Below are 25,455 nucleotides of genomic sequence, written 5' to 3' on the forward strand. Positions count from 1 at the left end.
CCCGTTGCTAGCCTGTTCCTTGACGCTCTGGGTGATATGATTTACAGGTCTTACTGAAGGTATGTCACCTTATCTGGCTAAACTGGTTGTCAAATGCGTCTTCTGTGTTATGGTTGTGTTTGTCTGTTTTATCGTTTTCATGTTGAAAGCACTCACAGCTAACTTTAGCTTGTTTGCTAACTGTTAAGCTAGCCAACTTCAGTTTGTTCCCCTTAGCAGACAAGAGTTAGCAGCGAAAGCTAATTAGTTAGAGCTAACGACGAATAGTAGTTATCCAAGAGTCTATTACGAGCACGCACCTGTTTGTTTGTTTTTCTGAGTAACTTTAGCTATGCATTTTGTAAGACCTTAACCTTAGATATGGACATGGAAGTTAGTAGGTATAAAGATAACGCAACACTTGTCTTAGAGTTGGAATAAATTGACCATTTTGGTTTATTAAAGCTAAATTTGACTTTTTTTGAAGTTATCACCTATCTTACATAGTATCACACTGTCATTATTTAGCTGCCTGTCACTTACAACATAAGTTTCAACAGGTGTCTAGGCTGGTGTCGCCCTTCCCCCAAACACACGCTCATGTACACACACCACCCCTCCCATATGTTAACTGTCTCCTAGATTGATCAGTAACGAATTGCGCGTACAGCTGGCACTCTTTTACAACGGTATAACGCACACACACACACACACACACACACACACACACAACTCTGTGTCATGGCTCTCCATTTCAGGCTTGGGTCTTGTCGCCCTGTGGGATATCAGGCTTCCTAGTTTGGCAGTGAGAGGACAGAGCAGGAGCTATCGCAGCTGTGTCCACGCAAGTGTCCCTTAAAAGACTGATGGGTATGGCACCTTGGCAAGCATAAGCAGGATGAAATATTTGCACCACAGCTGCCGTATGGTGGTGGTTCTTCTGCTTTATTGCCACTAACGTTTGTCAGTTGCAACCTCAAGTTATTGTGATTACCTGCCAGACTTGCAGCTGTGTGTGATCTCTGCTTAGCAGTGGGTGAACATCGTTGTCTTACTGAAAAACTTGCTGCAGGAATTATAATTATAACCTCCAATTTGCAAGTTATGACGAGAATAACTCATATCAAATATTTATTCAGCAGGTAGTACAGTAGTAGTCAGCTCAGTTTTGCACTTATGGACCGGTAACATCGTTCTAACTATAGTGAAGTCCATTTTCCTTGGTTGAAAGAAATGTTTGGTCATAAGAGTGGTTGTTAATCTCCGTCCACAGTATATCTGGTAAAACTCACAAGCCCTACAAGTCATGAGAAGTGAAGTGTGTTGTATTGTCATGTTGAAGTTGAGGCACACCCCTCTGCCTGTCTGAGCCTGTGTGCGAAAGCTTCAGTAGTTTGGAAGGCCACTGGCTCCTAGCTGGCCTTTCTTGTTGAGCAAAACTTTGTGCTTAATGCAGCCAGCTTCATGAGTGTGTTTGTGTAACATGTGTGATGTAGCCTTCAAACTGGAATCGCCCGATTCTGAGTGTGAACCCGGTCAGGCACAATCTATGGCTCTGTTTGGAAATATTCAGGAAGTGTGGCTGACAGGCTTGGCCTCTGCTCTGTTTCATGTTATCGTGGCGTCATGACTTGCTGCAAGGAGAGGAATGTTCCTTAAAAACATTTCAAAAGAAACTTTAAAATACTGTTTGAAATTGGAAAATAGTGTGTTAATCTTTGCAAATGTGATATACTCTGTCATGTGTGACACTTTATCTGACATACTCCATTTAGTATTATCACCTAAATGCAAGATACATGGTTTTACAGCCACAAATGGACATGACTGATGTGTGTGACACTGAAAAAAACACAAGAAAAAACACATAGGGTTGATGTTTATTTTTAATTATTAGCTCAAGTTTGGGCAGCATTTACAGCACATAACATTAAATACATCATGAGTCAGATATTTCTTCAAGCAACTTTAATTGAAATGCATAGATCTGAGTTTTCTGGTCACTAGATGTCAGTTGCTGTGCCTGTGCTTTTTTTTCCTTTTGTGTATCCAACTACCTTACCAAAGGCTGAAGAATATTTCTGTGTCATTTTTCAATTTCAAATAAGGATGTGACGGTGTCCTTAGGACGGATAGACATCTAAACATTACTTATGTGGGTTGTTTCGAGTGTAAACTTGGGTGTCAGATGTGGGTCACTTTTTAAAAGTTGATGTAAAGATATGGTCGAAAAAGTTTGAATATAGGCAAAAAAAATTGGACCTACAGTATAAACAACAAACTCCATTCTGCAGGCTGTTTTGAACGTAAATTTAATGACACCACCATTGGTCTTAAAGATCTCACAAAATGTGGAGGTAGAGTGAGACCTGCCTGATTGTATCTGTATGAACTGTCACTGATCAGTTGAACTGTAGCATTGCAAAGGCCATAAACAAAAGCCAGTACAGCTCACAGTTGCCCCCCTTGGATATGATGATTTGCTTCAGCATTTGATTAATTCAGGTTTGGGTTTTGAAGCAGATCGAAATTGAGGATGTTGCTTGGCGGTCATCACATTAAGTAACAATATTAATATGCATGGTTCATAAAACAATGTTTCAGTGTGTGTGTCCCAGACAGAAACTGACATCTTATCAGTCAGTGGGATCAGTTAAACGTCATTTCAGTGCATAGGTGTATTTGTAAATGTCACTGACTTATGGAACAGTCATCATGGTTCATGATGTATCATATTCCACTGGGGTGCTGCTTGCTTTGCGGTTCTGCTTTGTGTGAAACTGACCCTCCAGTGTGGCATGCAGGGACAGGCCGGAGATGCAACGGGCTTCCCCCATCTCCCATTACAGTAGCTAAGTTCCCCTTTCCAGCAAGGATGACATGATGGCTTAGATGCGTATTCTCTCTGGCAGCTTTTTTGACTGCTTTATTTAGACCTCAATCTTTCACAGGAGGATGGTGATAGGAAGCTGCTATTTTGTTATTAACCAGTTCACTTCTCTGTACATGCAATTTTGGCTAATGGAGTTTTTGTGCAGCAACTTTGAACAGTTAGTGCAGGCCACCTCAGCACATGAAGTAATCATGTAGACAAATCCTGATCCTTAGCCGTATTGTTGACTAAATGATACATGTGCCTTGTTTTATGTATTTCTGTTCTTCAGGTATGGCCTCACAAGTCTTGGTCTACCCATCACACCTGCACTCAGCTCAAACAAGTGCCTTAAGAACCAGCAGCAGTGGTACCAGCAGACACAAAGACGAAGCTCACCGCAGTAATAACACCAGCAAAGCCTTTCAGCACCGACCCCCGCCCAAGACCTATGTGATTGGAGTCAACTACGGTATTGCCTATCCCAACAACGTTATCCCATCGTCAACCGGTGCTGATTTAGGAAGACTGCACTGTGGACTACAGCTTGGAGCGAGGGAGGAGTGGGCATTGCAGACTGCAGGATTACAGAGAGAGGACAGCTGGGAGAGACAAGGTGAAGGTCCAGCTGGGATCCAGGAGACTCTTTGCCAGAGCAGGGGCCCCCAGGAAGTGAGGCTTCGTAGAGACAGTGGTGGAACTCCATCAGGGGGAGGCTTGGACTGCGGGCTACTGAGGAGGGCCTATTTCAGAGCAGACAAGGAAGAGGGCAGAAACAGAAGAGTACAAGCCAGAGGAGGATACTCTGACCTTCTAGACACAGGTGCCACCCAGAGATGTGAACAGAACGCAGGTGAAGGTGGAGAACATCCGCGGGAGAACAACTGCGTCGGAACCATGCAGATAGTGGAGGAGGTTTCTGCTCTACCTGCACTTCCTCCCCCTGTGGCCATGTTGCAAACCAGCACCGGGAACAATGCAGAGACTGTCAGAGTTGGGGGTGGAGGGACACTGCCTAGTCAACATAACAGGGTTGAGGCAGTGCCCAGCATGGGAATCGGGGTGGATGGGACCAAAATCGTGCCTAATGGCAGCACTGAGGCAGTGGCAGGAGCTACAGTGACCAGGACTGGATCAGGAGATGGTGACTATCAGTTAGTTCAGCATGAGGTTCTGTGCTCCTTGAAGAACAGCTACGAGGTCTTGGAGTTTCTGGGTCGTGGCACCTTTGGTCAGGTGGTGAAGTGCTGGAAGAGGGGAACGAATGAAGTGGTGGCTGTCAAAATACTGAAGAACCACCCATCCTATGCACGTCAGGGACAGATTGAGGTGAGGATTTGTTTTTGTTGTGTGAGTAGAGCAAATGTATCATTGTATACCTGCTGGTATGGTGCCTTTTTGTTGGGGCTTCACACCAGCAGATGACAACAGAAACAATAGAAGCTTCTATTGTTTACAACAGAGGTGTTTTCTTCTGGATTTTATTCATACTTGACTGTCTGAACTGAACCTGTGTTATTTTCTTCCCTGTTCCTGAACCCCCCAGGTGGAGATCCTGGCACGGTTGAGCAGCGAGAATGCAGATGAGCACAATGTGGTGCGTGCTCTGGAGTGCTTTCAGCACCGCAGCCACACCTGCTTGGTGTTTGAGATGCTGGAGCAAAACCTGTATGACTTTCTTAAACAGAACAAGTTCAGTCCACTGCCACTCAAAATCATTAGGCCTATCCTGCAGCAGGTAAAGAGACGCCTATCGCAGACACACACAGATATAACCCAAACATGCAGATATAGTACACATACCCTTGACATGTCCACATCCAATTTGGGGCCCAAACTTATCAATTAATGCATCTTTATTCATGTAAATTTTTGCAGGTGGCAACAGCCTTAAAGAAGCTGAAGTCTCTGGGTTTGATCCATGCTGACCTGAAGCCAGAGAACATCATGCTGGTGGACCCCTCCAGGCAGCCCTACCGAGTCAAGGTCATTGACTTTGGCTCAGCCAGCCATGTCTCCAAGGCTGTATGCTCCACTTACCTGCAGTCCAGATACTACAGGTGAGGACTTCCACATTCAGTCAAATCTCTGTATAATCATTCACATTCACAAAAACTAATAGAACCAACTATGTTTCGGGATGTTTCCTGCTCTTAAAGCACTGACATGCCTATTCATACTTTTTAACACTTGTTTTGTTTGGGTTCTTCTGTTATTCAGCGAAGCTGTTTTTAAATCCTACAAAAATCCTTTGGTGTGATCAAAAAAAATAGTGGAGTTATCTATCCCATACCCAGGAATAAGCAGTGTCGAACTTTTAACCCTCACCCAAATTTAGTTCTGAAACTTTTGCCACTTTCAGAATCCAGTATATTTGGTGTTACTGGCTATTTTGTGCAATTGTTTTTATTTATTTATTTATTTATTTATTTATTTTTACCTCTGGCATTTAAGCCAAGTGACAAAGTAGCATTCCTTTGACAGTTTCTAGTTTGTAGTGATTGGGTGGCTTTAGGTAGGCCATAAGTCACATTACACCATTGAAAAAGTTGCACACCTCAGAGGAAACTTAGCTGGTTCCAATAGTACAACATGTTCAGAAATTCACAGGGCAGGGAAATATTTTCAGGAAGATCAGATGCGTCATGAAGTGAAATGTCATGTCATTTGACGTCATGATATGCCAACACAGTTAGCTGACTTAGTCCCATGGGTAATGCTTGTTTATGTGTGTGCCTCTGTGTGTTTCCCACAGGGCTTAGCAAAGTCTTGCCCCAGCTTTATGTGTTTAGGTCTTCTCTCATATTATATAACGTGAAGTGCTCTGTATTAACCTGCACACTCTCACTGGGAGCCCCCCCCCCCCTTCTGCGTTTTGACCTTTTCTCCTCTTCGCCTGCTGTCCTTTCTCCCCCACTCTTTCCTGCACGTATGCATTTTTGGACCCATGCATGTATGTCTGATCTGTGTTCAGCGCGTCACGCCCTAAGCTCAGCTGCTCTTGCATAACGTACAGAGGAACTGAGATGTTTATATGAGGAACGGCATCATAAAATATTTGGCATCGCTCGTAGGCTTGGGTGAGAGGGAGAACGTGCTTGTGAAACACAGCCAGGATTGTGAACTTCAAGAAGAAGAATAACATTATTAAGTTATTAAGCTGTAAGCTCACATTATGCCACACAATACATCAAGGGCCGGCTGCAGTTTTTACAAAGTAGAATATCTGTTAAACATCAAAACCTGTTCTCTTGTTTGAAATGTACTGTACGTTTTTGACAGCTCATCGTGGACTGGTTGGCATGTGGAAGTTAGTGGCATTTTATGAAGTCCACGTTTGTTTGCAAGGCAAAGTATTTCCCTCTCGTTAACCACTGGTTGTTGCAGTCTGGCAATTTCATTCACCTACGCTTTTACTAGCAAGTTTCAGCAAGTCGGTTGATAGTGTCAGGTAAACTATTGCAAACTCTTCAAACATTGTGCAATCTATGACACATGCTGTTTAGATAGTGGGTATGTCTGCAGCTAATGCACTGCACACACCCACCATTCCACTCTATGAGCTCCTGATTTTATTGCCCTGTAAGAAGCACAACATTTTCGCAGCTATTTCACCTGTATTTTCTGCTAGTGGTGTATGATTTGGGACACAAAAGTGTGGGTTCCTGTTCTGAAACTCTTTTAAGACCAAATGTGAAATGAAGAGCCTCAGAGTACCAAAATGCCAAATTAACTCTGGGTGCAACTTTGCTATTTTTGGAAAGCAAGCTACTTTCTAGGCCCCCTTCTATGACAGACAAGGAGGAGAGTGGAGCTGTAGTAGTTGGATAACGTAAAGGCTCTGCTCTGCAGTTGACCTGGTTAAGTGTGTATGTGTGCTCGTGTGTGTTTTTGTTTTTGAGGAGCGTCAGCAACGCTGAGATCATAGTGCAGTTAAACTGGGCTGGCGCTGAATTTTAGGGAGGTCACTCGGGACACGGAAGGCCGATGAAGAATGTGGTATGTGAAAACCCACATTTAGATCCAGGAAAAAAACAACATCCAGACATTCCTGTGTGTGTCTGGGTGTGCTCATATGTGTGCCCCTGTCCATGCAACAGTTGCCAAGGCTGGGTACTTCATGTAGGTTACACAATGTACCCTAACATGCTTCTCAACGACTCAGTTCAGATGTGATCTATATTTTCTGAGGATGGACAATTGGTGTGTTAAGATTGCTAACTTTACCCGCTGGAGCCACAATGCTATATTGACCAGACATCTTCTGAAGTGCAACATCTAGCCATACTGTGTGCAACAGTTTCAGTGTAGACTTTTGATTACTTTTTGCTTTGCACAGCATACATTTTCGAGCCTTTTGCCAAATAATAGAGGGCCATTGGGTTGAACGGTTATTCAGAGTACAGACACAGTAACTTTTTGCTTTATAATGGCACAGCAGCACTTCCATTCTTCTCTTTTCTCTTTATTTGCCTCCCATCCTACCTCCCTTCCACTGTGTGTTTTGTGTGTGTGGGAGTTGGTTTTGACATGACGGCAGCTGGTAGTATATACGCATTTGTTGTTGACTTTGGGAGGTGGTAGGCCTGTATGTTAGCTTATTTAGGTAAATCTGTATTCAAAGGGAGATGTCACCACACAGTTTTACACTGCACTGTTTTTCTTATCTATATGATAATGTCATTTGAGTCGCAGAGCTGTGTCTGCGTGTGTCATTTTGTTTGTACATCAGGTTATCAGGAGAGTGGTTTGCAGGACACAGTGTCTCCTCACCTCCAGTGCTCATATTGCATAATGACTGACTGTACTGTATTGTTACCACAGTGAAGCTGTTAAGAAATGCTGGCCCAACCACAGTGGGTAGGTTTTTTTTTTCGTTTTTTTTATAGCTCTGGGGTTTTCCCTGGTTTTTCCAAAGCCATAGGTAGTAGCATTGCCAGCAGTGTAACTTTCATGCAAAAGTCAGTTTTTAAAGACACAAAGAGGGGGGAAGTAAAATTGAGGTTGTCTTGTAAAACGTGCCCATATTTTAAATTGAGATCAAAATGCTTATTTCCCAATACTCCAAAAAAATGAACAGATAAGACCTTTTTAACTATTAGCATGTAACAAACACCGATGCGACATATGTCACTAACTCAATACAAATCTAGATTGAACTGTTTACCATAATGTCTGTCAGTGGTGTCCATCTAAACCTGGAATTTTCAACAACAATAAATGGACTTTTAAATAAAACAGCTTATGGTTTAAGTTTTTGTCTTTTGATCAGGAAGAGTGATGGGCCAGTGTGCAGTGCTACTAATGCTACTGCCTCAGGTTGACCCCTCCTGCCAGTACATTCCCATCCGTTATTATTCTGTAGCATGACACCACCTGAAATGAGAAGCTTGGTTGTTTTGATCCCCAGATCCTCCTGTTTGCTTGTTGAAGTGTTCTCAATGAATGCTTATTCAGTTAGTCGGGTTTTATACTGTCATGAATTGTATTAATCTATAGAATCTTATGAAAATAAAGATGCATCCCACATCATTTCTAATGAGAGGGTGTACAGCTTTGTTCATCTACTTATGTCAGTTTGTCATTGGCCCGTAACGGACCTTGTTAGACCCCAGCAAGGCACAGAGAATCTAAACGTATGCTACAGTGGGCCCTGGGTGGTTTTGTTCACCTTCAGCAAACGGGTGCAACCTTTTGGCTGAGGTCGTGCTTTGTCACTTAGAGTTATTAAGCATAACTCTGGAGATAGAAATCTCTGGCAGAAACCTTTCAATGCTTGTCATGCTCTAATGTGTTGTTGCCATGGTAGCATGACACAGCAGGGCCTGGTGAGGTGACTGTTCAGTCCTGTGGAGGCTCGTGACGTAAAACCACCTCCCACAATGAAAATGGAGCACTGGGCTATGTGAATAATTCAGCTAAGCAGATCAGGTGGAAGGAAAGGCGGCTATCATCTTAGCATGCTTACAGATTTGGGCAGGCTGTTTTAGACTTCCTTCATCTAGGTGTGATTTCTTTGTCGCAGAGGTGTTGTTTTACACAAGCACCTAGTGGCAACAATACATGTTACACACGTTTGTTCAATAATTTGATGTAGGTATTCAGATGTCTGTCTTTGCTTAGTTCTCTTCGGAAGGAACAGGGAAATTGAATCCTGAGTAGGCCCCCGACAAGCAGCCCTTCTGTCTAAAAAGCATATGTTGAGATGAGTTTTACTGGCTGACTCCACTGTTAAAAAAACAAACAAAACAAGGCTAGAACAGGAGTGGTTTTGACACATCTGGAACTTTTTTGGTTGGTTTAGGAAGTAAAACGGTGGAAAAGACATGTAGCAGTGTTTGTGGATTAATGTCAGTAGGGAAGCCATGCACGGAGGTGGACCCCATACCTGCTGCTAGGACTTGTGTGTGTATATAGTGCATTATGAATAATACATGATCACTCATAGTAACTGGTGTATTTGCGTAAACATGTTGCTAAATTCCCTTTTTCTTAACTGCAGGCTCTTTTTTTGTTTTTCTTATCAATTGAATTAATTACAGTGCGCGCATTGTGTTGTCCTTGCTTAGCCTTTTGTGTTCTTCTCTTTTTCTAAAATACCACCGCCTTTCCTGCTTTGCATGTGTCTGCATGCAGGCAAGCATGTGCACGTATCTGGTCGGCTTAATTATAGTCTTGATGTGGACCCCAGAAAGAGTAGTTGCTACTGTGGTATTAACCAGCGAGTATACAAAAAAGTTGTCCAGAGCCACAGCTTGACACGAGGAAACAGTTATTCACCCCCCCCTTCTCTCTCTCTCTCTCTCTCTCTCTCTCTCTCCCCCCTCTTTTCTTCTAATAAGCATTTCATGTAGCAAACAAATATATTTGTTTTTATCCAAGTTCTATGTTAGTGAGAAAGTACCAACCTTTTATATTTGGTCTGATCTGTATTTTTCCTTTAGTTTAAGGTAAACTGGGGTATTGCATTTGTTATAAATCATACAAGTCATAATTATACTTTGCTTGAGCGTGATTGTATTTAATGTTTCCTTGCAGTCATCGAGGAATTTACTATGGTCTTGTGGCTTTTATTTTAGGCATTCATTTATTAATTTATTTGTTGCTTGCTTGTCTCCTTGACTCCTGCCATGTGGCCTCCACCCATTTTTCCTCGTTCACAGCGGACTTTGCATGGAAGTACTATATGCGCGGATGGTTTTAGTCACCGAAAACTTTTTTCCACCCCCAAAATAAAATCAAAGTATAGTTTATTAGTTTAAAAGAGCAGCGGTATTAATAGAGACCTTTTAATTTGTGTTGATGGTCTTTACCAAGAGCGGACTCTGCAAGTGCAAGCATTTTAAAAATGTAACAGAAAGTAATCACAAGCCACTAGTTTGATATCCTAGCGGTGTCTTTCAGGCTGTGATGCTCTCGGTGCTCCACATGCGTGTTCACTCTCATGTAACTTGATCAGCTGTCCCACACATTAAGCCTCAGCAATTTAGCTTTGAGCGCACTTAGATTGTGTGTGTGTGTGTGTGTGTGTGTAGCCATAGTTATCTTAGTTCTCTGTGTATAGCAGCGGTGTGTTGCCATACAGTCTGCAGTGTTTGTTCTTGTCATAACTGCTGCTCTCTAGTGTGACTAGTTAGTTCTGGAACCTGGTCTGGCTGCCAAACACCTGTGGGTGTGTGTGTGTGTGCGCATGCGGGTGTGTTATAGGCGTTATGTGATGAGCTGTTACAGCTCTGGAAAGCTGGGGCCATTGCTGTTTTCTGACTATGGCAGTAGTGGCTGGGGACAACCACACACACACACACACACACACACTCTCTCACACACACACACACACACACACACACACACACACACACACACTCCTTTTTTAGGTTTATTTTTGTGAGTCCCCTTTAATCCCCCCCCAACTATGTATGTGTTTGTGCATGTTTGTTTGTTTTTGCCTCAGGCCTGTAATGGTCAGCTATACCCTGAGTCTGTATTGGTGCAGTCTATGGAGAATATGTATTCATCACCTGCAGTTAACACTCATCTCTTGGAGAGAGAGGACCCAGCTAATATCAGTATGAAGTCAAAATACTTTGATAATTACGTCTTAGCAGTAAAAAAAGATTTAGGTTTTAGTTTTCAACAGAATATTGCAGGGGGGCAACAGGCCTCAGTGAAACGGAACTCTTAAAAGACGTGTTTTTCTGTTCCTCTTCTCAAGTTAGCAAAGCAAATTTAAAAGTAAAATTTTGTAATCTTGAGCAATTGCCTAATTTGGCCTTAGTTGATCTGGTTTATGCAGTGTGAAATAAGCAGAACTGAAAGATGTGAAAGAAAAGAAATATCAAGTCTGTGTAGTTTTGTAATGATTGATTATTTTCTATTGCAGTTTGTCCACCTAAAAAAGAAATACATCAGCGATGTATTTCTTTTTTCTTTTCTCTTGAAATGATTGCAAATTTGTCATCATTATTTTTTATATTATTTTCCTTTTGATAAAGTGTTTAAATGTATTTGAACTGCCCTTTGTCCCTGCTTAAGACCTCTCACTGTGTTTTAACAGGTTCCTCTTTGTGTCCAAAGTTTTTTTTTTTGGTGGTCTGACGTTTTGTCTCTGGGCAAATCCACCTCTGTTGATCGTAGCACTTAAAACTAGGAAAACTACAATCAGTGTCTTATTCCCCGCTTTGCGTGATTGCTCTGTAAATGTTTGAGGCTGTCTCCCCCAGGCTCTTTTTGGTCTTGCATAACTGGACTTCTTCCTCTTGAAGGAGCAATAGGAAATGGCAAAGTGTAATTTCCTCCTCCGGTCCGAGGAGGGCAGAAAGCTCTGTGCTGTATATGTGATGGACTTGGCATCTGCAATTGTGTGTCTACATGCACGCACACACACATGCTCACAGTCATACGCACATGTAATGATGAGCGATGGCCCCATTTATCACCCTGTAATACTGTTACATTATGGTCTTGCGTCCGGTTGTTGCTTGGCAACAGTCATTTCCCTTGTGGTCGTCACAGCAGTGGTTGCTATTTGCAGCACTGTTGCTCAGCTGCTGTGTCCAGGCCTAATAGCCCATTGTTTTCATACGCTGCCTCACACTACTGCTACAAGATTACTAGTCACATTTGAATTGTGTAAGTGGCAAAGTCCATTCATTGAAAGAGATTCAGGTCTTTGTTGCAGTAACACTGCATGCACGTCATATGGGTGTAATGTTCAGTTTGAGATCCCTCAATAACCTGTTGTTGAAGGGGCCGCAATTTCTTAGTATGTAACAGTTATGTGCTATGCTTTGTGGTATTCTTAAGCTTAACTTCATTTTACCTTCACTGGGCTTCCTTTAAATTAAATATCATTTAATAGGTGGAATAGGATTATATAAAATGTTGAACCTTACCCTAAGATGATGAGTAGAAATTTGTGGCATTTATTCAGAGTTCTCAAAATGAGGCAGCGGTAGCACCATAACCACGACCTAATTAAACACGTCAGTTCCAAAGTAAATGCATGAGGCCCCATGTGCCTTCTTGACTATAGAAAGCACCATCTATGACCTAGACAATCCTTTTTTCCCGTATGATGGTTAAAATGCCCACTGCAATACCAGAAACACCAATTTGATGCAATTCACACTGTCCCTGAAATGTGTTGACTCATCTCTGGTCATTTTGGAGGCTGTAGTAGGTGGTGGTGGTAATGGTGTATTGCATGGCATTATAGTGAAACATACTGAATGTTTTGCCACCTGGTTGGATGATATTGAAGTGGAAAAGCACTAAGAAGGCGTAAATGATCTGTTGAGAGTGCATGTATAGAGTGGCCACATTGATCTAGCTGTATCACTTCTACAAAACTGGTGGCTGCACAAACAATACTTTAGAGGCTAACTGACCAAATACTACTTGTTGGTGATGCAGTGTAACTCAAGTCTAAGAATGACTACAATGAGTATGTTTTCCATATTAATAAAAAGGACAGCTAAATGTTATCTTCCTGCTTCTGCATTCGGTACAGGCAACCACTGAGGTATTCAGGTGTCAGAAAGGTGTCTATCACCTGATGCATTTTCCTCTACTTCATTCATATTGTGAATCATGATCGCCAGCACTGTTTAGTTAGCATATCATCTGTATATCATGTTTTCACCTAACACCACCCTGAACGCTACTGCTGTTGGAGTAACACTTGACAGTGATGAATTCGATGCAGTGCTTTTGAAACACTTTTGAAACGTTTGTTTTGATATTGCTATCATGTTTGGGTTTGGTAACGGTGGCAGAGAGGTTATGCAAGGTGGCTAGCTGCTCTCTCGAGTCATTTCAAATCTAGACTCACCCCTAACGTTGGTTATATATGGTTGACAGGGTTTGCACTATCCGCTAAGCGATCTTGACTTTTGGTTTGGAAGCATTTTCTGTCCACCCTCTGTTTTTGAGCTCAATCCATCCAACAAAAGCTGCAGAGACCTGAGCCCTGCCACTCTTGTGAATCCATAGACATGATGTCCTCAGGGCTGTGACAGTGTGACTAGCTTTTGACTCCCAGCTGTAACCTTTCCTGCCTCTCTTTTCTCTCCGTAGGGCTCCAGAGATTATTTTGGGCCTGCCATTTTGCGAGGCCATAGACATGTGGTCACTGGGATGTGTGATAGCTGAGCTCTTCTTGGGCTGGCCCCTCTACCCCGGAGCGCTGGAGTACGACCAGGTAACATTCGTCTCTCTCGCACACATGCAAGAACTACAAGCTACTGTATCACGCGCGCACACACACACTCCAAGGGAGGGAAGGAGCAACCCTAAAGATATATCCCTGCAGAGGGAGGGGCAGTAAAGAGAAAGAAATTACATTTCTAAGAGATTATAGACTACATATATAATACTTATAATTCTTAGTTCTCTGCTTTCTTAGTAGCCAAAACGTAACAGTATTTTCATTATATAGTTAAACCTTTATTTGTTGTTGCTCCCTGATCTCTCTCTGTTGCTGTATAGCTGAAGTCCAACAAATTCAGCATGAAATCCACCTAATACTAATCTGGGCTGAGTGAATCAGGAAATTGTTCTTGGCAATGTGTGATTATCTTCCCACAGGGTTGTGCGGTCTAAACTACACAACTGGGACTTTAAATGGAGTCCCCCGGCAAGGGAGAGGGAGCATGGGAAAAGGCCCACACCACATTCACAGACCAGTACAGGATTACCCCGTGTTTGACTATAAGCAACTCTGTGACGACCAGAATTAAGCCCATCGTGTTTTCAGTGTATGAGTTTAGAAATTTGGACAAACAAAAACTTGGACACCCTGTTATTGTCATGTCTTGGCATTTGTTATGTTGGGAGAAAATTCTATTTGACCTTTTATAGACGTCTTCAAATTTCTCCAAAGCTCAAACTTATTTCGCCGCCTTTGCCAAACCAAATGTTTGAAATTGGCTGTACTTCCATAGTAGACAAACATTCTCGTTCATTAACATTTTTTTTAAAGAATGGATGGCTTGTTTGGTGAGAGCCTGTTTAACGCATGTGTCAGTTTTTGGAGGGTTTTTTGGTGAGGTGTCACCTCTGGCTCCAGCAGTAGTTAGCAGTTTGGCACAATCATCAGTCAGAGATAGTGGCTGATGGAGCTTCACTGAGCAGTGACAACGCTGTTGTACCACTGGGCCACGCCAGGACACACTCGCACACCCATGCGTGCACATCGAGCCCCCAAAAGTATGCTGTGCTATGCCAAGGCTCACTGCAGTTCCACTCTACACAGCAAAATGTATTTATAAACATAAGCCTGATGGTAGACATGTGTACACACACACACACACACACACACACACACACACACACACACACACACACACACACACACACACACACACTCTGTGGTGAGCGTTCAGTGCACCATCAGCAGGTTCTCAGTCCAGTGCCCTCTGGCCAGTCAGTGTGTTTGTTCTGGGCTGTAGACACGTGCACTCGTGTACACACACACACACACAGGCTGTAAAACGTATCACTGTAGGATTTCCATTGGTCATGGAATTTCTGGAGTATCATGGAATTTTGAGCGGGGTAGTTGAGACAGGGCAGTCCAGAGAGTTGAATGAATTCTTGGGAAAGTCAGCGCATACCTGTGAAATTTACAGGTGGTTCATTTCACAGGAGTATACCAGAATATACTTCATACAGTCAGTGAAGCAATCCAACTTGGTCAGGCACGAGTCGTGTTTTACATCGGAGCCATGTTTGGAACCCCCAATGAAAACATGTTTCATGATTGTATCATATTGTTTAGGTAATAACAACAAACTCTCTTTGTGAAATAGATTTTACTGTCAGTGTCAGGTGAGAAAGAGTGTGAGGGAAGGGATAACTGTGACCGAGGGCTTCCCCCTAAAAGTCCATGATTCCTGTCATGAGTCGAGAAAACCCACAGAGTCGACTCACAGTCAAATCACTGCTTTTTTTTTTGTTGCTGCGCCATGGTACACGGAGCAATGCAAGATAGAAGATAGATAAGATAAGAGATAGAATTACTGTTGATTGTCAAAGTATATTTTGATTTTAGGGAGTTTTCTTTGTTGCAGTTATCCTTCTTGCTTTCCATACTGGTCAAAAAAAATGCAAACCTGTCCTTTAATGGATGCCTTTGTGAGTTCTATAGGAACCGTCCTTACTGAGGAGGACTTACTGAGAATGTTTCCACTGGTTTGACACAGGCTCTTCATACACCAGGGGCAGAGGATCTGTCCCCTAAAGTTCAGATTATCACATAAGGAAATTGAAGACGTGAGGCTTTGAGGATACTTGTGTAGGTTAAGCATGAATTTGCTCCAAGTGCTGTGTCTTTGGCTACATTCAGTAAGGGCTACATTTAAGTGCACAAGTAATGCAGGGTTTACAAGCTTTTTTTTAATCATGAACTGAATCTTCAGTACATTAAATATATACATTTTTTAATTGTGCTACATTTTGCTGACAAATGTCAATAACCTCTGACTCCTCTTGTAGGTTTCTACTGTCTGAATGAAGCCTTAGCTTGACGCTCTATCGATCCCTCTTGTCTTAATCCACATCGAAAAAATCCACAGGACCACTCCGTAAAGTTTAACAGTTTAATTCGGCTCACACACACTTACAAAAAAAACGGGTGGTACAGAAAAGATGTTCAAAAGTGTCCAAAGTTACAAAATCCGTTAAATCAAAGTACAAATCACTAAGGAGAGGAAAAGAGGGAGAGAGAGGTCAAAAACCTGTGTGGCTCCACTCTCTACCTGCCTGACTCACTACCCTCAGGTTACCCCCACACCTCCCCCCTCACGGGAGCATCAATTAAGCAATTAAAGGTGCATAGTTACTTGAAAGCACCAAACAGTTACCCACTTTCAAACATTACAAATATCACGTAAATAACATTTTTATCCACCTTTTAAATAATCCACAAACATTTTAAATGATTAACTTATTACATTATTGCACATATGAACTGAAAATATCTGTAAATAATCTTTCTAATTCCTTCTAAATCAATTAACTTAAATTACTGTAGTTTTACTGTTTTTAAATGAACTTAAATTATTACTTACTTTTTTAACCTATATCAATGAACTGCATTTAGGCTCCTACACCCCTTTCTGTATGTGTGGCTTGTTTACTGCATCCGCCTCGGTCCCGTGAAGCGCTTGAGCTATGTCAGTTTGGCAGAGCAGTAAAGGTCGAAGTGCAGGGATTTCAACGTGCCGTATTAGATAACAAGCAACTTATAGACCAGCTCTTGGACCAAACCCAAGCAGCAGAGCATAACATAAGTTTACATGTTTGGGATAATGTCTCTTTTAAATATTAGCCAGTTTATGTTATTCACACTCTTGCTGATTTTTCCTTCCTCTTCACACAAACCTCTACACCTTTATTTTCTTTATCCCCTTCATGGTGTGAGTAGAGCAAAAGTAAAAGAGACTCCAAAATTTACCTCCACACGAATAAGCTGCAGACGTGAAGTTCAAAATTGTGTTAGGTTGCAGTACATCAGCTGAACTAAAGATTGCATTTCCAGTACTTGGGTAAAATAAATTAAATTGCGTTCAAGTTGACTACCTTACTGTTAGCCAAGTTTGGATGTAAACTATTGTCTGTCTTTTCTCTCCTCCTCCTTCTGGCATTTCTCTTTTTCCACACTTTCCCATGTCTTCTTTCACTTCTTTCTTCTGTCATCTCACTATACTTGAATTTCGTTTTTACTTCTCCTGTTAATTTTCCCCTCTCCTTTTCTCCGCCCTCTCTCTCTCTCTCTCTCTCTCTCTCTCTCTCTCTCTCTCTCTCTCTCTCTCTGCTCAGATCCGGTACATCTCTCAGACTCAGGGCCTGCCTGCCGAGCTGCTGCTCAACAAGGGGACCAAGACCTCTCGTTTCTTCTCCAAAGAGTCCGACTCTCCCTACGCCTCCTGGAGACTAAAAGTACCTGCACACAGATCACACAAATACACACACATGTAACACGCACGTTATAGGCAAACACAAAGTGCACGCCCTGCTGTCAACCACACATCGTCAGCAGTCACTGATTCCTGTGGTGGTGGAGAGACACAGACACGCACAGATTCACTGGGATGGTGATATTTGAAATGAAACAGGCAGGAGGAAATTCAAGTGAAAGTCCTCGCAGCAAGGAAGAAAGTAGCAGTGCATTCCCAATAGGACACAGCTGCATAAGCTTTTCAAAACAGGAGAAAGCCAGCACACCCTGAGGAAAGCTCTAGGAAATGTGAAACTGTGTTTAGACTACTGGCTGATCTCTAAATAAATTTGAAATGAATGTGAGCCTAATATTTATCTGTCCATGTACTTCCCAGCACATGATAACTGCCTAACACTTTTTACATGGAAACACATAGTTTGCTGCCACAGGATGCAAAAATGTGTTTATACAAAAATAATTGCATACTGCACCTACATACTGGAGATTTATTTTTTATCTTAATATTTTTGTTCCTCCTCCAGACAACAGAAGAGCATGAGAAGGAGACGGGGCTTAAATCCAAAGAGGCCAGAAAGTACATCTTCAGCTGTCTGGATGACATAGCACACGTGAGTGAAGCCTGACGGAATGACATGGATCAAATTCACACCATGCTGAACACACAGCAATTTAAAAACATTCCAATCTATTTAACTTCATGATTTCATCTCAAAACACTTTGAACCCTGTTGCTCTGCTATTAAACAGTCATATCAGCCGATCAGTTCAAGTACTCCTGGTTTTCTTAATGAATTGTCACATTGTCCCGTGTGGCTCTCACATGTAGTGTTTTCCCCCCGTGTGCCTCATTGCCTCCATCTGTCAGGTGAACTTGGTGCTGAGTCCTGATAACAGTGACATGCAAGCAGAGAAGGTTGACAGGAGGGAGTTTGTGTCTTTGCTGAGGAGCATGTTGCTGATCGATGCAGAGGACAGGACCGTTCCCTCCAGCGTCCTCAACCACCCCTTCCTCACCATGACTCATCTGCTGGACTACCCACACAGTAACCAGTAAGGCTGCGTTGGCTTGCATGCTCTATTTTGTTTTCTGTGTTTTGTTTCTGTAGTAACTTGCAATGTACAAAGGGCCGGCATAAATGCGGTATTATTGACTGCAGTATGAACTCCAGTCATAAAATGTTTCTCCTCATCCCACTACAAACTCCTCTGATCCCCTCCAGTGTGCAGTCATCTTTCCGCATCATGGACATGTGCCACACTCGGCCCACCAATGCAGTTTTCGATGCCCTCAATCAGAACACCATTCATTTCTCAAGGCCTCCAGTAGCCCCCACTGCCTCCTCTGGCCTCCCTCTGGGCTACAGCAACATACCGGTCCACACTCAGGTGAGATACTGTAGCCGTGTGTGTGTGTGTGTGTGTGTGTGTGCGCGTTTGCTGCTAGTATATTTTCTCTCTTACTGGACCAGGGCATGTTTTACCTCCGACACTGCAGTCAGTTCCATTTAGCATCTAGAATTGTCATTCAACATGGTGCTGGCTAGATTATTTCAGAACACATTGTTTCTTGGTGACACCCCATTTTTTTTCAGGACGGAGAACATAAATAAACGCCTATAAATATGTCAAATTGTGGGTTACGTAATGTTTCTGTGTACTGTTTCTTTACTGTAGACCTTATGTTGCCCTCTTCAGGGGAGAAGGTGCTACAACACCGTCATCTCAGAATATTGGTCTTGTGACACTGTCGATCATTGTGTGCAAGATTTATCGCCAATCTTCTTGCCATGTCTGTACATTTTGTCTCTGTCATTCGCTTAATTTCCTCTAAATGCATCTTCTTCCCTTTCTCTTCTACATGTGCTCTTATCTGCCCGCCACTCTATTCTCCATCTCTATTTCATTCATTCTGTTGTCTCCTCTGCCTCCTTGTACTCTTTTCTAATGCAGGCTATGACCCAGTCAGCTTCCTCGGTGTTGCATCCTGGGATAGCTCTAGCAACTGGGAATGGTCAGTTTGGGTGCACGGACTCGTTCCCACCTGCCCTTCTTCTTTGTCCTCCCACCATGCAAGGTATGTAGACTGTACACTGCTTACACTGATAACATAACACTCTTCTTTTAGTAATTTTATTAAAAGGTAGCATATTTACAATGTTTTACAGCGTCACCAAGATGCTATTAAATTTAGCCGCAGCCTTTTTGAGCTGCATAAGTAACAGATGGTTTGTTTTATGCTTTTGTTTTTTTTTTAAATAGGTAACCTTAACCAACCAGCAGCGTTCCCTGTTCCCATGGTAACTCAGGCCCCTCCCATACAGCCCTTACCAGTGAGGCCAGGTGTAATTGCCCAGGTAAGATGCAGACCTTTGGATTAGACCACTTTTTAAAAAAATTCCTAACATAAGCTCTGTCCCCATCATCAGGTCGAGGTCTAGGTCTGGGGGACTTAATAACAGATCATAGCTATGGGGATCAATAGATGGTTGCATAACATCCCTGATTTTCCTGTTCTGACCCGGTTGCAGGCCTGGTCTAGCCGGGGGCAGCAGCTCCTCGTCCCAGCAGCCTGGCAGCAGATAACTCCAGTGGGTCCTCCTCCCTCTCACCCCCCTCCACCACCCCCGTCCTCCCTTACCAACGACACCACAGCCGGCCCACAGAGGATCAGCGACTGGGGGTGAGTCACCAAAAAGACTGGGAAATTCCCCGTTTTAAGACTTCCACCAGCACGGCTATACTCCTGCTGGAGAAACTCAGTGTCTTGTGCATGTGTGTGCTTTACCAGGATTCTAATGGTGTTTTTCCATTTGCAAATGGGCATGAAATGACCTGGCATTGGGAAGCAGTACATCACATATAAAGCTGTGGTTGATAACATTATTTTAGTATTCTTGTCATGAATTGTTAGTTTATTTTGCTGTCATCAGAACATCGCATGTAATCTATTCCTGTTGCATATTTTCCCAAAATATAAGGCTGCATTATGTTTCTCTTGGACCTCCTTTTTAGTTTTTTCTTTTTTGATACTTTTTAACAGGAAAGTGCGTCCCCACAGCAGCCACTACAGTTCAATGATGCAGCAGCCCCTCCTGACTAATCAGATGCCTGCCCTCTCTGCCCATCAGCCAATCAACATTGGCATAGCTCATGTTGTGTGGCCCCAGCCTGCCAACAAAAGGAACAGACACAGTCACAACAGGTGAGATTCTGCTCCGTAGTCATACCTTTTGAAGTTATACTCCTTTGCCATTTTGTTTATACCTAATATATCAACTGCTCTGTTAAAAGGAACCTGTCCCACCCAAGCAATATCCACATATCCGCATGTCGGACCCCCAAGATGGTCGATGTTGGACAGGCAGTGGCGCGAAGCGAGCAGCCTCAGAGGGAAGTGCCTCTGGTGGAAACCAGGCAACAGGAAGTTCAAAACACAGATGAAGAGGAAGATGATGCAGAGGAGGAAGTGAGCTGCTTCAAAGAGGTGGTGCCAAACGGTAACAGCCAGCAACAGAGAGATGTGGCGGTTCTGATGGGCGACACGCCAAGCCCTGCTCCCAGTGTGATCAGCATCCGCAGTGAACTGACCGACGGAGAGGACGAGGGAGAAGAGGAAGACCCTCAGAGGTGCCGCCTGAGCGAGTGAGTAACATCAAACATCAGATTATCAAAATCAACCTGTTCAAGCCCATAGAAAGACAAAGAGAAGATGTCTGCGCTGAACAGAGAACCGTGACCTACCCCTGATGGAACAGAGAGTGTTAGTAGTCAGGCACTGTTTGCTTTAAGCAAAATCTGTAATACAGTTTGTACATCTACAACTTAAGAGATCCATATGAGTTAATTCTACTAACATGAGATTTAAACTTGGTTTGAGCCTCAGAAATGCAAACCTGCATTGATCTCTCTGCAGGTGTAAAGAGGAGTGTGTGTGTGAGGCGTGCAGAAACACCACTGTGTCTATGGAGAGAGTGTGTTCCCTCAGCAGCCCCGACAGCAGCCTCAGCACCAGTTCTTTTGCCTCCAACTCGCTTCAGTCCAGCCCCTCTGTCTCACCATGCAAGAGACCCAACAGGTAGATATTTGGACATAAGGACACACACACTGAAAGACTAAGGGAGTCATTTTCTACAAAGAGAAATACACTATTAAGTTGCAGTCATCTTGACGTGTTATTTCTGCTCTGTCTTCAGCATGTCCGAGGACGACGGCCACGAGAGCGGCTGCGACACGGTGGAAGGCTCCCCCACGTCCGACACATCCACCTCCCCACGTGGCAACAGTACCTACCGTTACCTCGACAACAGTAACCACAACAACCGCCCACCTTTGGCTGCCATGGTAGCACCTTCCCCTGCGGTGCAGGGCAGGAGTCCCCGTGGCGTCAGGACAATGGTGGTTCCACCAATGAGAGTGCAGAACAACAACATTCAAGGGACAGAGGAGCGTGTCCAGAGAATGGGTCAGTGGGAACAAATATTTGTTTGTATATTTATGTTCTGTATGATGTCTTTTGATTATACATGTGATGGATTTCATAGGTGAGAAGAAAAGTAGAGTGATGTCTCCATTTCCCCCCCCCCCCCCACGATAAATGTGTCCTCATCTTGCCACCTGTCATGTGGTCTGTCACCTGTGCTTTGGGGTGTCTGCTTTGCAGGTCATATGGAAGCAGTAGGGGCTTACCGCCCCCTAGTGGGTCATAGAGGCTTTAACAGGTGATCAAGAGACACCAACAGAGAACAGGCCACGTTGTACCAATACCTTAAAGATGCATCCATAGCAGGCAATGCTAACATTACCTGAGAGTCCTCTTTTATGGCTTTCCCTCCATCAAAGTATCATTTTTGTCCAAGGAAGAGAGAGAAAAATCTTTGAACTAATGCAGAGCTGGTGTATTTGTTCCTCGCCTGTTGCACATGCACCATTGGATAGGGTTAAAAACAGTGTCTTTGTACATTATTTGTCAAAAGAGAATTGACAAATAATGTATTTGCTGTCATTTTGCTTTTCTTTTTTGTCCAGAGGAGGCTCTCCACATCTGAGCAGTCACTTTGGTGTAGAGTGAAATCATTCTGTTTTCTGTTAATCCCTTGAGTAACTCTCACCAACCCTTCAAAAGAATATCTAAACTAAAACAAATCCCTGCTTATTTGACAACACCAAGTTATGCCTGCATCAGTGATCCAGAAACGGTTCACAGTAGAAGAAGAGTGAGAGTTTAGTTCAAACATATTTTCTGATCCTGTTGGTTCCTACAAGTGGAGGGAAAGGTGGATGCATCTATTTGGTGTTGAGTCAGAGCCTATGTTTTCTCTGCTGGTTCTTGCCATGGAGCAAAAGTTGCCCTACGGCACTGATCTGAGATCAGTCTCACCTTTCTATTCTCCCCAGATGTCTTTTATTTTTATGAATAAAAATATAGTGAATTTAAAACTGATACAGATCAGAGTCCAAGGATCAACTTTGCTCCTCAGGTGCCTTTTCTGAGTGCCAACAATCTCTGTGTCTTTCTCTTTCCCCAACTTTATGGATTTTATTGTCTAGTTTTATTGTGCTGTGTTTTATGGGAAGATTCACAACTGTTAAAAAGCGAAAGACACGTTTGAGCCTTTAATAGTAGCAGAAATTACAGTTACACTGAGGCCGTAAAATGCTAAATGGTCATTCCTCTACACCACTAACTGACATCAGCATAAAAACAACATTAAAACTCCTCCACACCGACTGTAATCCAGAAGGAGTGGCATGCTTCTTCAGTACCAAGTAGTACTCCTCTTTGGCCAACATGTAGTTGATCCAGTGCATGTCTCTAGAATGGGTGGAATATGTCAGCACCTGAAGACGTTCACCACTGTATTTGTTGGGTTTTATCTACCGTTGCATAACGTCTAATGCAACCACCTTCTGGTGCAAACTCTCAGACCTGTAAAGTTTGAATATTGATTGATTTGTAAACAGGATTTTCTTTTAGTCTTTAGCAGTGAAATGTAGGTATTGTTTGGTCCATGTCAGACGTTAAGAAACATTGAAGGTGTTAACTCAACTACTTGAACTTAATTGTACTTTAAAATACATAGGCTGGTTTTGTTCAGTTGTCTCCATAATGTGGATGCAGATGCTGCTGTGTGTCATACAGATTAAATTGATGTACTGGTCTTCAGATATTGTTTTCCCTTCAGGTTTGCCTGCTTTTCCTTTGAATGCATTGGTGCTGCTACATTGATTGTCTTTTATCAGCACTCAGGAGAACAATTTGGCATCTTTGCTAAATTCTTGTATAAAGTTTTTTCCCAAATTCGTATTTCCAAGTATCTACAAATATTTTTTGGTGTCGACCTCAGACTTCTGGGACCAACAAGGACCAGTCACACAGTGAGCTGCTCTTTAGCCTGTCTGTTCAGTCTCTGCACACATATGAGGATTCTGCGCTTGTCCTATTTACCATTCATTTTGCAATAGTTCATCCATCCGTCACCACAGCCATCTAAATATTGAACTCAGTCATTTGTGCTACACATGGCCTTTATTAATGCAACTACACTGCCAGCATCACTTAATTACAAATACAATATTGCTTAAATAATTTCATGATATTTTAAGTAGTCAATGGTAATCAACTGTCAAATCCTTGGTGGTGAAAAACATTTTCAGATGCACCTGGATTTAAGATCTAATTGGGAGTGAATGTGTTGAAAGAGCACAACAATCTGTTTTCTGCATGCTTGTTTGTTGTTTGAAGTCGAGCAGGTCATGTGGACTAAACCTGCCATCTATTCTTACAGTAAATATGTCCTTGCCTGACTCACTTCTGTCTTCTCGCAGTCTCAGAGTCCTGGTCCCGGTCCAAAGGGCGCTGCAGCCTCATAGGACTACAGAGCACTCCCTCATCCGTCCCCCTCCTCCCATCCGCCCCCCTCCTGTCCCGGCAGCAAAAGGTGGTGGGGCAGCAGCAGCACCCTCTGGGCTTTGGACAGGTCAGTTCGGTTCTTTTCTCCTTATAATGTGTGGGGGATCATACAGGAGCTGAATACTGGAGATGAGCTGTAGAAATAGAAAATGACCAGACATGACTCATTTTCGCTTCTCTCTGGTTTTATTTCCTGAAATACTGTCGATTTAAAAACAGTGGGCTCCAGACTGATGTGAGAGTGCTATCAGAATGTCAACTTTAAGCGGCGAACGTGGTGTTAAACAGATTGTTCCCTCTCTCAGGTGCAGCCGTATGGTTCAAACCACAGCAACAAAGAGTGGAACGGCAACTATGGGCCGCTGCGACCGCACGCCTACATCCCCCCTACTGTCCACACACACACCTTCACACACCTGCCGCACAGCAGCCCCACGCACACTTCGGCCGCCCCGCTCACTCACACCCAAGGCCTGCACACACACACCCTGCTGTCCTACCCTCCCAGCGGCCCCCTCACCGCCGCTCACCACCCCCACCCCATCCTGCCCTCTCGCCCTCCTCCTCCCCCTCTCCTCCAGCACAGCTACGGTCTCTCCCACCCCCAGGGAGGTACTATAGTTCACCAGGTTACCCTGGGTATCAGCACCCACCACCCCCACCACCCTGGACACCCTGCTCCCCATCCACACAGGCTCCTCCCCTCCCCGACCATCCACCCGCATCACCAGCCGGGCTACGCCCACCACCCCCACCAGTTCAAGCCTCCCTTCCCCCCTCCTCACCCTTACATGGCCTCCCCGGCCGCCTACACAGGCTTCCCTCTGAGCCCCACCAAGCTCAGCCACCACCCCCAGTTCTCTTATATCTGAGGAGCAGGACGGGGCCGCGGCAGTACCTTCTGGTGAGGAAGGGCAACGGGAAATGGACTGGGGCTGCGACCTGGGCAGGTAGAGCTAGCAGCAGAGCACAAAACGGACACTTGTGACGATGAAGCTGAGGAAGAGGAAAATATGGTTAAAAAGAGGAGGATGGATAAAAATGTATCATAGGGGGATTGAGAAAGAAGAGCTAAAGTGCTGAAGATAATGTTTTACGGTGACACCGCCTCTGTAATCTGGAGGTTTCTGTGTGATTGTCAGAGCAACTTCAACTCTGAAAAAACCTCCTGCGAAATCACGTCAGCCAACGGAGGGAACAGTTATCGATTAATACTGCAAAGCTTTATAAGAG

General features: G+C 43.5%; 1 protein-coding gene across 1 annotated transcript; it reads left to right on the forward strand.

Moving 5' to 3' along the window:
- Positions 1-25,196, forward strand: LOC139286373 (homeodomain-interacting protein kinase 3-like). The gene is made up of 18 exons (XM_070907129.1): positions 1-59; positions 3,144-4,180; positions 4,398-4,589; positions 4,730-4,911; positions 13,427-13,550; positions 17,171-17,290; positions 17,834-17,920; positions 18,178-18,362; positions 18,533-18,698; positions 19,263-19,386; positions 19,572-19,666; positions 19,841-19,992; positions 20,353-20,514; positions 20,604-20,954; positions 21,226-21,387; positions 21,506-21,774; positions 24,138-24,289; positions 24,528-25,196. The coding sequence occupies exons 2-18, from the start codon at positions 3,146-3,148 to the stop codon at positions 25,092-25,094; spliced, it is 4,125 nt and encodes a 1,374-aa protein (XP_070763230.1). The 5' UTR covers positions 1-59; positions 3,144-3,145; the 3' UTR covers positions 25,095-25,196.
- The last annotated feature ends 259 nt before the right edge of the window (positions 25,197-25,455 follow it).

Source organism: Enoplosus armatus, chromosome 6 (assembly GCF_043641665.1).
Source record: "Enoplosus armatus isolate fEnoArm2 chromosome 6, fEnoArm2.hap1, whole genome shotgun sequence".
NCBI classification, from domain to species: domain Eukaryota; kingdom Metazoa; phylum Chordata; class Actinopteri; order Centrarchiformes; family Enoplosidae; genus Enoplosus; species Enoplosus armatus.

What these genes read in the sequence shown, in the direction of transcription:
- LOC139286373 (XM_070907129.1), top strand. Translation starts at nt 3,146, where the DNA reads ATGGCCTCACAAGTCTTGGTCTACCCATCACACCTGCACTCAGCTCAA. An exon ending in CTGCAGTCCAGATACTACAG is followed by an intron (nt 4,912 to 13,426) that starts GTGAGGACTTCC and finishes TTCTCTCCGTAG; the next exon opens with GGCTCCAGAGATTATTTTGG. An exon ending in ACATACCGGTCCACACTCAG is followed by an intron (nt 18,699 to 19,262) that starts GTGAGATACTGT and finishes TTTCTAATGCAG; the next exon opens with GCTATGACCCAGTCAGCTTC.